Genomic DNA, 14399 nt, shown 5'->3' on the forward strand with positions numbered 1-14399 from the left:
GTATTTCATAATGAGCTAGTATGTGATGCATACTAGCTCATTATGCCTTGTCTTGTTCTTGTTTTTTTTTACGGTTTTACAACCACTTTAATTGCTATGTGCTTTCTGTCCATTTCAGGATGTCACGCCTTATATGAACCCAAGTCCTTTTACGGTGTCACCCAACACACACGTCTCGCAGGTCTTTAACCTCTTCAGAACCATGGGGCTTAGACATCTCCCTGTGGTCAATGCCATAGGAGAGGTAAGCACAGCAATCTGATTTTAGTTATGACCCCATCATGTGATCAGTCTGTAGCATATTGTTACTGAAAAAAAAAAAAAAAAAAAAAAAAATATATATATATATTGTTAGGTCGCCCGACTTCTCCTTGTGGCCTAGGCTCTTGGAGATGGCTCAGTGGAAGTCCTCGCCGGCGAGATAACCAATGACTCATACACAATTGTGATGCTGAAATGGTTACAATCTTTAATTCTGGTTTTGCCGTTTTATACTATTTTTACAAGACTCTGCCCCAATTTTGGGGACCAATCAAAATTATACACATTAATATTCATTAGCACATTATTAATGTCTTGTGACCTCAATCTTAACCTCTGTATTTCAAAGCTTATTCCAGTTCAATGACTTCATACTTTCTGTTACCGTCTGCTGACCATGACGTGCCAGCCACAACTTCCTAAAAACCAAGTCTAGCCTTTCCATACCCAGTAACAGTGTACAGAGAGGAAAACCACAAACAGATGCGTCCTGAAACAAAGACATTTTTACAGAAATAGATAGACATGATCATGAGATAATTCAGTATTAAGCAATACTATCATGAGATAGATTTTCTAAATTGTATCAAGTTAAAGTTTTTCTAAATTACTTAAGCAGATTAGCAATCCTGTATTGATTTGTATTGTATTGATATAAGCAATATATCTCCAGGGTAAAAGCAATAATCAGAATCAACAATCAATAACGCAATGTATTATGGAATCTCCTTACAATCCTCCCTTTGACCATTCGATATTATCGAAATGGTCATTCTCTACCCTCTTCGTTAGGCCTCATGGATTCATATCCTCCGGCCTCATGTTCCTGACTCTCGTACCATACAGTGGGATCTCTGGAAATGGAAGTCAGCTTCTGGAGCATGGCTTCTACCCACGATTTGAAAACTGAGGGGCTTGTTGGGACTTTTTTCTTATGACATTGGCAAGAACAATAGGGGGTGTTCCATTCAGGAAAGGAGTGATGTTTAAGGGAATGGCCATTAATGGGATTCTGGCTGTATTAGGGTGGAGTTTGCTGCATATCCAACATTTCTTAAAACCAGACTTTTGTGCATAACTGTACTTAAACTTTAACAACAACATTCTGTCGGTGAAACCTGAAGGGGGTTCAGTGGGGTGTATACTTCTTTTATATTTTAAACTAGGTGGTGCATTGGCTGTCTGTGCTTTCCCACATATGCCTTCTAATAGCCCTGAATCTTCTGGATGGTACACACAATTTGCTATTAACCAAACAGGTATGAATACTATCAGAATCAGACATGTCCAGAAGCATAATGTTTTTCCTGACACAAAAGTGGAAATCATTTTTGTCAGGTATTGTGTACAAAGTTCTGCTACTCGTTTCTTCCTGTGGGTGAGGGATTTGTCTCGTCGTTCAGAGAGATTTGCTTTATGCCTTCTTGAACGTCCTTCAAATCTGGTTGCTGTTCCTGGTCAGAGGAGTCCTGGGGTGCTGGAGGCGGGTCTGGGGTCTGGGGTTGCTGTGGACACTTCTTTAGCCGGCTGGCGTGGATCCAGGTGTTTCCTAGATCGGTCAGTACAGCAGTTCTGGAAACCTTCTCTATCTTCCAAGGTCCAGAGTAGATTGGTCCTATCCTCTTTTTGTGGGCCAGTTGCTTGACTAGCACTTGATCTCCTGGGATGAAGGGGTGTGTCGGCTCTGTGGAAAGAGGAGAAAAGGTGACAGAGACATGTTCGTTCATTTCCTGTAGCATACTTACCAGATTTTTCACGTACATTTCCTGTTGGGAATAGATGTTAATGTCAGTGTTTTGATCTAAGAGGGGCAGCTCTATGTTTGCACACTGCTTGATTCTGGTATGCCCAATATCTTCCCCTCTTTTGACCAAAGACCTTCTTGGTCCTTGGTCAAACCATCCTTGACCCAAAAAGAAACATCCTCCTTTGTAGCTAATCCCTGTATTTGTGCCACAATGGTTTTAAAGTTGGGTGATGTAAAATGTTCTTTGAAGAACATTGTTGTGGGGGCTGGCTGACCAATGTATAGGGCAGCGGCCTTTTTTGCTTCTCTGTCTGCCAGCGCGTTTCCTTTGGAAATTCTGCTGTTATTTGATGAATGGGCCTTTACCTTGATGACCGCTATCCGCTTTGGGAGAAGAATCGCTTGCAAGAGTGCTTTAATTTGCGTAGAGTTAGCAATTGGCTTGTTGTCAGCAGTTTTAAATCCTCTATTTGCCCATATTACGCCATAGTCATGCGTGACCCCAAAAGCGTACCTACTATCTGTGTAGATGTTTACCTCCTGATCTGAGAAAAGTATGCAAGCTCTTGTGAGCGCCTCCAATTCTGCTACCTGTGCCGAGGAGGGTGGTAAAGCTTTTGCTTCCAACACCACATCAGGGAGTTGGACAATGGCGTACCCTGTCAGGAATGTTGCATCAGAGGGGCGGGAGCAGCTGCCATCTATGAAGACGTCCTGTACTCCTGGCAGGGGAATATCAGTGAGATCTGGGCGAGGGCTGGTTATTGCTGCAACCTGTTCAACACAATTGTGTTTCTGATCAGGGTCTCGTGGCAGCCTGAGCAAAGAATGCAAAAGGCGGACAGTGGGATTACTTGGTGGTGCGTGTTTGAGGGTGAGGTTATCAGTATTCAGAAGTGTGATCTCATACCCACTAAGCCTTTGTGCTGTCATATGCTGCGTGTTCATGTTTTGCAGGAGGTGAGTCACTGAATGAGTAGTGTAGAGAGTCAGCTCATGGCCTAATACTGATTTGTTAGCTTCTTGAACTGCCATTGCACAAGCAGCAAGGTTTTGTAAACAAGATGGCATCCCTTGTACTTGGGTAGGCAACTTTTTTGAGAGATAGGAGACTGGCCGGTACCCGGTTCCATGTTGCTGTGTCAAAACCGCAGCAAAAGAATTTCTCGACACCACACAGTATAATTGAAAAGGTTTGCCATATTCTACCAATCCCAGGGCGGGGGCCTGAGTCAGACTTTTTAACAAGGCCTGAAAAGCATGGAGCCTTTCTGTTGTCCAATCTATTGTCTTTGGGGCGGTGGATAAGGTAGCCTCCCTCAGAATGCCATCATAATATGAACAATCTGGGATCCATTGGCGGCAATATACGATTGCGCCCAAGAATGACAGCAAGGTTGCTTTGTCTCTCGGAGGACTGAGAGCCTGCAGGGCTGCGGCACGTTTGGGGGATACTAGCCTGGTTCCCTCCTTCAAAATGCATCCCAGGTATTCTACCTGACTTTGACACCATTGTATCTTCTTCCGCGATGCTAGGTGGCCAGACCTGGCCAGGTGATGTAACAGAGATGTGGAATCGACCGCACAATCTTCAGCAGATCGACTGCACAGGAGCAAGTCGTCCACATACTGTATTAGTACCGACCCGCGCTCAGCAGTCCATGACTTAACTGTCTCATTAAGGACCATGGAGAAGGCTGCCGGACTGTCCACATACCCCTGCGGTAATCTTGACCAGGTCAACTGCTGAGCCTTTTTTCCCCACCCCCATGAGAACGAGAACATGGGCAATACCCCTTCATCGATCGGGATGCTAAAAAATGCATTTGCCAGGTCCACTACTGTGTAGCAAAGGGAATCAGCAGGTATTTTCAAAAAAATGAAAGAAATATCTGCCACCAAAGGTGGCAGAGGTATAACCTGCTTGTTGACGGCCCTTAGGTCCTGTACAAGCCTCCACTCCCCATTCGCCTTTTTCACAGGGTAGATTGGTGTATTCCAGGGGCTTATAATGTGTTTCAGAATCCCTTTTGCTATGTAATCATCAATTAATGGTGTGATGCCTTCAATTTTTTCGAGTGGCAGGGGGTATTGCTTATGATATTGTACTTTGGCGTCTGGACGCATTTGTGGTGTGTAAGGTGTACAGTTAATAAAACCCACACTCCCTTTGTTTTCTGCCCATATGGCATGTGTTTCTAGAGTGGGTGGTAATGATGCAAAGAGTCCCCTGTAAGTGTGTCTCTTTGGAGCATGTAAATCGCAAAATGGTGAGCTGGCAGTGAGGGAGCCCCCTCTGTCAAATTTAATGGTGATATTCAGTTTTGAGAGTAGGTCCCTCCCCATTAAAGATACTGGACAATCCACAAGGACAGCAAAACTCTGGGTACATAGTTCCTGCCCTTCTGGAGTAGCCACGGGCAATGGTGGAGTGATGGGGTGGGTAATTGATGTCCCATTTATACCAATAGAGTTTCCCTCAGTACAGTGCGGTGTGTCATATATGGCATCATTCAAACTACTGAATGTAGCCCCTGAATCTAATAATAGACATATCAGGTGTTTGTCTACCCGCAATAGTACCTGCGGAAGACTTTTCCACGATGGATTATAACACACAAGGCTGAGGGACGGGACATTCTCTTGGCATCCCTATTGTGGGGTCCGCCGAGCGGATGGCCACTGCATCGGGATGCGTGGGGGTGGTCTATGAGGCTGAGGCTGGTATTGGGGTTGTGGTGGGTGAGGATACCTGATATCCTGAAGGCAATGTGGGGCGGTGGTGTTTAGATTCCTACCTCTTCCTCTCTGAGCGTTTGTTCCAATTCTGTAGGGACATTGGGACTTCCAGTGTCCCAGTTCCCCACAGTTAAAGCATCCCTTGTCTGGTGGGTAAGCCTGATCTGGGGGATAAGATTGCATTGGTGGATAAGGTTGCATTGTCATTATGTGGGTGGGCGGAGTCTGGGTTGGTGTCAGGGAGGGAAAAATGCCACCCTTCTGCTCAAATACCCCTGATGTTTCTCGTGATCTAGTATCCTTCATAAATTCATCTGGGGCTTGTTCTGCCCACTTTGGATTAGTGAATTTAAGCAGCTGTGTCACCTTCGTATCGCCACCAGCCATAATGGTGGAGGTGAACAATTGGGGGTTGGCGTTATCTATTGCTTTCCACAAGCCATACACCCGGGTACAAAATTCATAGAATTTTTCCTTTGGTCCCTGTTTTGCTAGGATAAGTTCCTGGAGTGCGGATGAACCCTTGTATATAGTAGACCAGTGATTCCCCATGCCTTTCCAAAAAGATACCCAATCTTTATCTTCCTTTATGTGGGCTGTCCATAAGGCCTCCACGGGATGCCCTTCTGGACTGTCAGGGTCAATTATACTAAGGATCCCTTTCCTCCTGTGGGGGTTTCTGGCTTATGGCCGATTTCGTTTGGCTTCTGAGTGTGGTGGATGGCTGTGAAATTATCTTTCCCTTGGCCTCCTCAATCCTTCTTGCCTCTTTCTCTAGTTTCCTTTCGTATGCCTCTAAATCTTCCCTTTTCCTCTGTATTCTTTCTTCCTCTACCTGCTGTCTCTTATTAAATTCTTTCTGTTTCTCCTCCCATTCCTTTTCCCTGGGGCTCAACTTCCCGACTCCTTCCTCTTCCCCCTCTTTCAGGGTCTTTCCATCCCTTTCTTCCTTAGTTATCGCAGAATATTCCCTCATCTCACCTTCCCTCTTATCCAGCTCTCTTTTGTACTCTTCCAGCTCTTCCTCCCTTCTAGACATTTTCTGCTCTAATTCCTCCTTTCTTTCTCTAAGCTCTTTTAACTTCTCTTCTAATTCCCTTTCCATTTTTCTAATCCTCTCTTCTTCCCTACTTTCTATACCTTCTGTCCGGACTTCTTCTTTCCTGCTTCTACTTTCGTTTTCCCATCGTGTAACTTGTGCCTGATCAGCTGCCCCATACACTATGGTGGCCAACACTGCTGAGTCTAAAGATGGATACAGCTGAAGACATGGACCCAATGTTCCATCTTCCTGTTTAACCATCACATAAGGGGGGGGTGGTGGTGCCTCAGGTTGCTGAGATAGGGCGGGTGAGTTTACAGGCTTTACTGTGGGGACTTTAGTTACATACTTTGTTTTGTACTTGGCTAAGCATTTATTCCATGTTTTGTAACAATCTTTCATGTACTGGGTGTCTTCCCATTTCCCAGGTGGATAAGAGTGCTTGTGCACCTGACACACCTTGCTCACCTCTTTCCATTCATCCTCTGAACAGGGACCTAGTGGTCCTGGGTCATGTATTCCCAGCTGTTGGCACCGTTCTCTGACCTGTGTCCAAAAAGGTTCTACCTGTGGCCCCGGTAGTGTGTTTTTAACATACTCATAGGGGGATGGGTTGGCCGTGGTCTGGGTTGCTGCAGAATTCCCCATCTAATAACCTTGGTAGGGTGTGTCTAGTACAGGGACAGAGATGAAAGCAACCTGTTTGTGCTATAATCTGTTCCCTGACTTGTGAATATGTCCCCTCGTCTGTTATTGCTGTGGGGCTGATATAGCTATGAAGGTTAACCCTCAGTACTCGGTATAGGAAACCCCTCCTCGTGGTAGGATATACTCCCCTTGCACCAAGTCGGTATGAGAACCCAGTTGGTCTAGTAGTTAGCAGGATCCACGTCCTGTCAACACTAAGGAACAGTAAACCAAAGGTGCAACGTGGGCAGGCGGGCGCTATCTCACTACAATCGGGTTCCTGATTTATGTTGTTCATTTAGTGCATATATGTGTAATGCCTTAATAAAACCCTTCAAATCAATGCAATACTTTACATTCAGTTGTCATACATATATATATACCATACACTTATCTCTAATTCTCTATACACCCTAAATACTTACGGTGGTACCTAAAAGAAAAACAAGCAAAATCATATATATATATACAATGGCCAAACAAATTTACATTATATCAACATGTTATTATAAGTGCACTATATTTCCCCCAAAAAGATTGGGCGTCCACTCAGCCACTCCTTATACTGCGGGCGTATCCTATACTTCCCGAGTTTTAAACACACTTATTATATATACCTCTACCTCTACCTAACATACTCAATACAGTCAGACCAGCCTAGTCAGACTACTCTAAAAAAAAACCAAAATACCTGCGAGCCCCTCTAACCTTCCAAGGGGCCAGCCTAGCCCGTTGCGAAGGCACAGTTATGTAAGTGGGTGGATATACAAGGTTATTTGAACAAGGCAAGCACCAACACCAGTTCACCAAAAATAGGTAAAAAGGAGCAGAATGTGTCTTACCTGTTCAAACAAACACCAGACCCCACTTCTGGTACCAAACTGTTAGGTCGCCCGACTTCTCCTTGTGGCCTAGGCTCTTGGAGATGGCTCAGTGGAAGTCCTCGCCGGCGAGATAACCAATGACTCATACACAATTGTGATGCTGAAATGGTTACAATCTTTAATTCTGGTTTTGCCGTTTTATACTATTTTTACAAGACTCTGCCCCAATTTTGGGGACCAATCAAAATTATACACATTAATATTCATTAGCACATTATTAATGTCTTGTGACCTCAATCTTAACCTCTGTATTTCAAAGCTTATTCCAGTTCAATGACTTCATACTTTCTGTTACCGTCTGCTGACCATGACGTGCCAGCCACAACTTCCTAAAAACCAAGTCTAGCCTTTCCATACCCAGTAACAGTGTACAGAGAGGAAAACCACAAACAGATGCGTCCTGAAACAAAGACATTTTTACAGAAATAGATAGACATGATCATGAGATAATTCAGTATTAAGCAATACTATCATGAGATAGATTTTCTAAATTGTATCAAGTTAAAGTTTTTCTAAATTACTTAAGCAGATTAGCAATCCTGTATTGATTTGTATTGTATTGATATAAGCAATATATCTCCAGGGTAAAAGCAATAATCAGAATCAACAATCAATAACGCAATGTATTATGGAATCTCCTTACATATATATATATATATATATATATATATATATATATACATTTTTTTGTGTGTAAGCACTTTTATAATGCTGGCAATTTATAAACCTAAATAGCCCCAAAAAAGTGAAATATAGGTACTAGTCCACAGTAGTACAAACAATTAACTCAAAATGATAAATTAATAAGTGCTGTAACAAATGTGTAGTGCTTTACTTCTCACTGAAGATGACACCAAATATCCACCATATTTGGTGTGTCATCTTCAGTGAGAAGTAAAGCACTACTTTTGACACTTATAGACGTTTGTTACAGCACTTCATTTATCATTTTGAGTTAATCGTTTGTACTACTGTGGATAATTATTGGACTAATATTGATATTTCACCTTTTTTTTGGGCTATTGAGGTTTATAAATTGGCAGCATTATAAGAGTGTTTACACACATATAATAATTTTTATATATATAATATAATATAATTTTACTTTTTTTTTTGGGCTATTTTTTTTCTCATTTTTATTATATAGGCACTTTTTTAATGGACATTTGTTACTGCACTTATTAATTGAGCATTTTTTGTTGGGTTTGTTTTTTGTTGCTGTACTTTGTAACATACAGTAGGTGGCAGCAAACACTTGCTTTTATTTTAGAAGCAGTTCAGCATAAGCCTGCTGGGGTTATATAATAGATTTTTAATGCTCTGTGTGTTTGTTTTTTTTTTTTTTTTTAAGATTGTTGGCATAATTACACGACACAACTTAACGCACGAATTCCTCCAAGCCCGCCTCAGGCAGCACCATATGACCTCCTGATCCAGCCTTCCCCTTAACCTTTGAACTCATCAAGGAGCTTAACCCTGGAAGTTGGCCTGAAATAGACGATTATGATTTATAAGGCCTTGTATTGGGGTTCTACCCGGCTGAAGAGGGATTCCTGGTAATGTCTCCAGCGCCGGCCATCTCCTTTTTCTATATCTCCGGTTACCTCCTGAGCTAAGGCTATGCTATGCCGCTATTTGTCCTAAGAAGAGGCCGCATGAGAACAAAAGAAGGACCAGTCAGACTGTAACATATGCTTTGTGTTGTACGTATGTCCGTCCTAGTCCTACTAGTTTCTTGTCCATCTAGAAGAGCCGCTGGTAGGCTGTGTCTTTATAGTCAATATGGACTGAATTTTTTTTCTTTAGTTCATTCAGTTAAAGTGAAGCTGCTGCCCTCCATGGGAATCCATCCTGTGTTACTTATAAAAGCTTGTCCTCTAAACGTCAGTCCGTTTGCCTGTCACCTCTGATGTTAAAGCTGAACTTCCAGCAGAAATTTTAAATTTGTATTATTATTATTATTATTATTATAAATGTCAGCTTCTACCTTTTAACAAATGGCATCAGGCATTGATGCCATTTGTTAAAAGGTAGAAGCTGACATTTATAATAATACAGATTTAAAATTTCTGTTCAGCTTTGAATGCAGCACTTACAGGGCTCAGTGTCCCTAATATCCTGTATGTAAGACTAGTGGCTGCTGTGCCCGCTTCTTATCCCAGCTGCCTGTCATGTAACATTCCCATAGTAGTTCATTTTTAACCGTGGTGGCATCATTACATGCCGATGTAGGTTGATATAGCGGTGCTGAACAGTTAAGGCGCTATAGAGTGACCTGTTTTTCAGAAGGTATTTGCCAGGCCTTGAGAAGGTTCTAATGTGTCTTAACAACCACTGTGTACCACAAGTGTAAATTAAGCCTTCAAGGATATGATTTTGGTACTTAATTAGTCATTTCTCCCAATGCCTGGGCTGGTTTTTCCCTTCAAAAGTGTTGACTTTGCAGACAAAAATGTAGTATTTATAAAAAAAACTTGAGAAAACTCAGAGCAAACGGGTTTGCATTTTGGTGGATTTCTGCTCCTACAAAATGGATTCCTCCATCAGGATGTTTTTAGAATTGTTTCTTTTATCATTTGCTATTTGGGTGTAGAATTGAAGGTGAGACACAGAACAAACATTCCCTCTACTAATGTGAAAAGGAAAATGCTGCTTTTATTTGAGGCCTGCAGAGTCCTACATTAATGTTGCATGATGTCCACCCCCAAAGAAAAGAGCATTTGGACTTCCAGACATTCAGTGATTGGATGACGCAGGAGGTTTGGTCTACGTTTTTCAAATTCATACCTAGGTCCCAAAACACATCACTTTAAATTTTAGATATAGCCTGGAGTCACTAAATCCGTCTTTTTTTTTTTTTTTCTGTTTCCTTTGGAGTGTTTCCCCTCACTTCCTGTCCTTGTGATACCAGTACACAATGTGAGGTAAAATGGGATCATCAGAACCAGAAGGCATGGACATAAAAACATCACTGAGGTCCTGGTCTTTCCCTGCTCTGCTTTAACCCTTTCGCTGCCATTAAAGAATCGTTTTAGGGCTGAAGATCGCATAAAACTCCCAAAACATGTACAGTGCCTTTGAAAAGTATTTACCCCCCCCCTTGGCTTTTTACCTATTTTGTTACATTACAGCCTAAAGTTCAACATTTTTTAAATCTGAATTATATGTGATGGATCAGAACACATTAGTCTAAGTTGGTGAAGTAAAATTAGAAAAATATATACATGAAACTAGTTTTCAGAAATTAAACTGATAATTGGCATGTGCGTATGTATTCACCCATTTTGTTGTGAAGCCCATAAAAAGCTCTGGTGCAACCAATTACCTTCAGAAGTCACATAATTAGTGAAATGATGTCCACCTGTGTGCAATCTAAGTGTCACATGATCTGTCATTACATATACACACCTTTTTTGAAAGGCCCCAGAGGCTGCAACACATAGGCAAGAGGCACCACTAACCAAACGCTGCCATGAAGACCAAGGAACTCTCCAAACAAGTAAGGGACAATGTTTTTAAGTACAAGTCAGGGTTAGGTTATAAAAAAACAAAACAAATTTTGATCCCTAGGAAAACCATCAAATCTATCATGGAAAGAACATGGCACAACAGCAAACCTGCCAAGAGACGACCGCACACCAAACCTCACTGACTGGGCAAGGAGGGCATTAATCAGAGAAGCAGCACAGAGAGCTAGGGTAATCCTGGAGGAGCTGCAGAGATCCACAGCAGAGACTGGAGTATCTGTACATAGGATGACAACAAGCCGTACGCTCCATAGAGTTGGGCTTTATGGCACAGTGGCCAGGAGAAAGACATTACTTTCAGCAAAAAACAAAATGGCACGTTTTGAGTTTGAGAAAAGGCATGTGGGAGACTCCCAAAATGTATGGAGGAAGGTGCTCTGGTCTGATGAGACTAAAATTTAACTTTTTGGCCATCAAAGAAACCGCTATGTCTGGTGCAAAGCCAACACGTCACATCACCCAAAGAACACCATCCCCACAGTAAAACATGGTGGTGGCAGCATCATGCTGTGGGGATGTTTTTCAGCAGTCGGGACTGGGAAACTGGTCAGAGTTGAAGGAAAAATGGATGGTGTTAAATACAGGGATATTCTTGAGCAAAACCTGTACCACTCTGTGTGATTTGAGGCTAGGAAAGAGAATCGTTCACCTTCCAGCAGGACAATGACCCCAAACACACTGTTAAAGCAACACTTGAAGGGTTTAAGGGGTAAATGTTTTGGAATGGTCTAGTAAAAGCCCAGACCTCAATCCAATAGAAAATCTGTGGTCAGACTTAGTTTGCTATTCACAAGTGCAAACCATCCAACTTGAAGGAGCTGGAGCAGTTTTGCAAGGAGGAATGGGCAAAAATCCCAGTGGTAAGATGTTGCAAGATCATAGAGACTTATCCAAAGTGACTTGGAGCTGTGATAGCCGCAAAAGTTGGTTCTACAAAGTATTGACTTTATGGGTATAAGTAGTTATGCACATTGAATTTTTCTGTTATTTTGTCCTATTTGTTGTTTTCCTTCACAATAAAAAATAAATAAAAATCTTCAAAGTTGTGGGCATATTCTGTAAATTAAATTTATGCAAATCCTTAAACAATCCATGTTAATTCCAGGTTGTGAGGCAACAAAACACGAAAAATGCCAAGGGGGCGAATACTTTTGCGAAGCACTGTATTTTCTGAAAGCAGACACCCTAAAGAATAAAATGGTGGTAGTTCCAATTTTTTATGTCACAAGATATTATCATTAAGGTCTTGGAAATACATAATTTCAGTAAAAAATACACAAAAGCCCCATACACACTATCGGAGTTTTCTGCTGATTTTTGTCTTCAGTTTTACCAAAAACATGTAGTGCAAGGGCCTGCCTGATTGCATACACATTGAAACTCCTAAGGTTTGACTTCATATTATATGGTTTTGGTAAATCTGAAGACAAAAATCGTCAGAAAATCTGATGGTGTGTATGGGGCTTAAAGTTAGTTTTAGGGCACACAAACGTAATAAATTGCCCCGTTTTTAGTAAAGTATAAGAGGGGGTTGCTTTTGAGTAAATGGATGCCTAACATGTCAAACCTTTACATTTTTGTGTGCACTTGCCAAATGGTGACAAACTTCAGTACCCTAAATTTTCCATAGGTGACACTTTTTTAAAGCCCTCTATAGGTCATCTGGTTGGTTCTACGGAGGAGGTCTGCTGTTAGAAATATTACACTCTCTCTGACTTGCGCAGAGATATAGAAATGTGCCCAGACGAGTGCGTTTACCTTTATGCATATGTATATGTAAGGATGTGGGGCCTCAAAAAAAAGTTTGGGGGGGATTTTATGTACTTGAATGTAAATTTTTTTTTTTTTTTTTTTTTTACTATTAAAAAACAAAACAAAAAAAGAGTCCCCCTATGTCATGTTTTTTTTGGAGACTGGTTCTTTTAAATGATATCCAGGGTCTCACTTATGCTACACTGATTGTAATGCAATGTAGAACGGGGGCTGTTAGCAGGGGTATGTCACCTCAATGCTTCCTCCTGACAGGCAAGAGTCTGCTTGTCAAATTTACACAGAATCCCAGTGGATTGTGAGAGCTGATCTCTAGCCACCGAAATGCATGTAAAAGCCCCCGCTGTCAGGTCCGTATGATGTATGGACCTGGCAGCGAAAGGGTTACAAATAGGATCAGAAGTGTTGGGGTAGACTACACCAGAGGGGTTGATTTACTAAAGACAATGGGCTGTTCCCTTTTCAAGAGCCTTTTCCTTTTGGGAATATTCACCAGAGCTAAGAGAAGGAGATGACGTTCTGCTGACATCCCTAAGCCCTTGTACACACGGTCGGAGAATCTGTCGGAATGAGTCTTATCGGACCGCGTCGTCAGATAATCCGACTGTGGTATGCATCGGACTGATTCCGTCCGATCCAAATTTCCAACATGTTGGAAATATTTCCCGACCAACTGGGCCGGATGGACCTAATCCGATCATGTGTAGAGCATTTTGATCGGACCAAGTGCCACGCATGCTCAGATCAAATTCCTACATCAAAGCTATTGGCTACTAGCCTGAATCTAGTCCCATCGTAACGAAATTACGTCATCACGTTCTGAAAGAAATGATTTTTCGCCAACTTGGCCCGACCGTGTGTATGCAACAGTTTCGGACACAATCCGTCGGACTAAATCCGACGGGCAAAATCCGACGGATTTGGTTGGCAAAATCTCCGACCGCGTGTACGTGGGCTAATACAATTGTGTACAAGCAAAAATACTGTTTTGTTTTTTGTTTTTTTCCTTGCACATTATTAGGTATTCTTTGCAAAGTGGCTTTTCACTGTAAAAACTTTCCTTGCAAAGTGAGAAGCTTTGTTGCCTTTAGTAAATCAACCACAGAGGGTCTAACCTACGCTATAAAAAAAGGGGGGGGGGGGGGGGTGTTTGAACTGGACCTTCAGCCATATTGAGTAATTTTACCAAACATTTATTGGGTGGGAGGTGGATGGAGGGGCACAAAATGCTACAGGGATATTAGCCCTGTCCCTAAGAGGGTGGACACCGAGCAGATTCGTTACAGTGGATATAAAAAGTTTACATACCCCTGTTTAAAATGTCATGTGATGTAAACAAATGAGGCAAAGATAAATAATTTCAGAACGCTTTCCACCTTTTTTAATGTGACCTTTTGAACTGTAAACTCAATCAAATAACAATCTGAAATCCTTTGGGGGGGGGGGGGGGGGGGGAGTAAAAATAAAAACCTAAAATAATGTGGTTGCATAACCACCCTCTTATAACTGTGGATGTAGCTGTGTTCAGAATTAAGTAATCTCATTCAAACTCATGTTAAATAAAAGTCAGTACACACCTGCCATCATTTACCTCTGATTAACCCCAAATAAAGTTCGGCTGTTCTAGTAGGTCTTTGCTCAAATTTTCTTAGTCGCATTCTACAGCAAAAAAAAAGCCATGGTCCACAGAGAGCTTCCAAAGCATCAGAGGGATCTCAGGGTAAAAAAGTATTTCCAAGGCA

At 41.9% G+C, this 14399-nt stretch overlaps 1 protein-coding gene across 1 annotated transcript in view; it reads left to right on the forward strand.

Annotated features, from left to right (window-relative positions):
- Positions 1 to 11929, forward strand: part of CLCN6 (chloride voltage-gated channel 6) — a 62094-nt gene extending 50165 nt beyond the window's left edge. The window contains exons 22-23 of the mRNA XM_077457733.1: positions 119 to 244; positions 8712 to 11929. Of these exons, the coding sequence (XP_077313859.1) occupies positions 119 to 244; positions 8712 to 8792 (207 nt within the window). The 3' untranslated portion in view covers positions 8793 to 11929. The remainder of the gene's footprint in view (positions 1 to 118; positions 245 to 8711) is intronic.
- The last annotated feature ends 2470 nt before the right edge of the window (positions 11930 to 14399 follow it).

This window comes from Lithobates pipiens, unplaced genomic scaffold, assembly GCF_037356315.1.
Source record: "Lithobates pipiens isolate NorthernLeopardFrog02 unplaced genomic scaffold, aLitPip1_a1.2 Scaffold_27, whole genome shotgun sequence".
Taxonomy (NCBI): domain Eukaryota; kingdom Metazoa; phylum Chordata; class Amphibia; order Anura; family Ranidae; genus Lithobates; species Lithobates pipiens.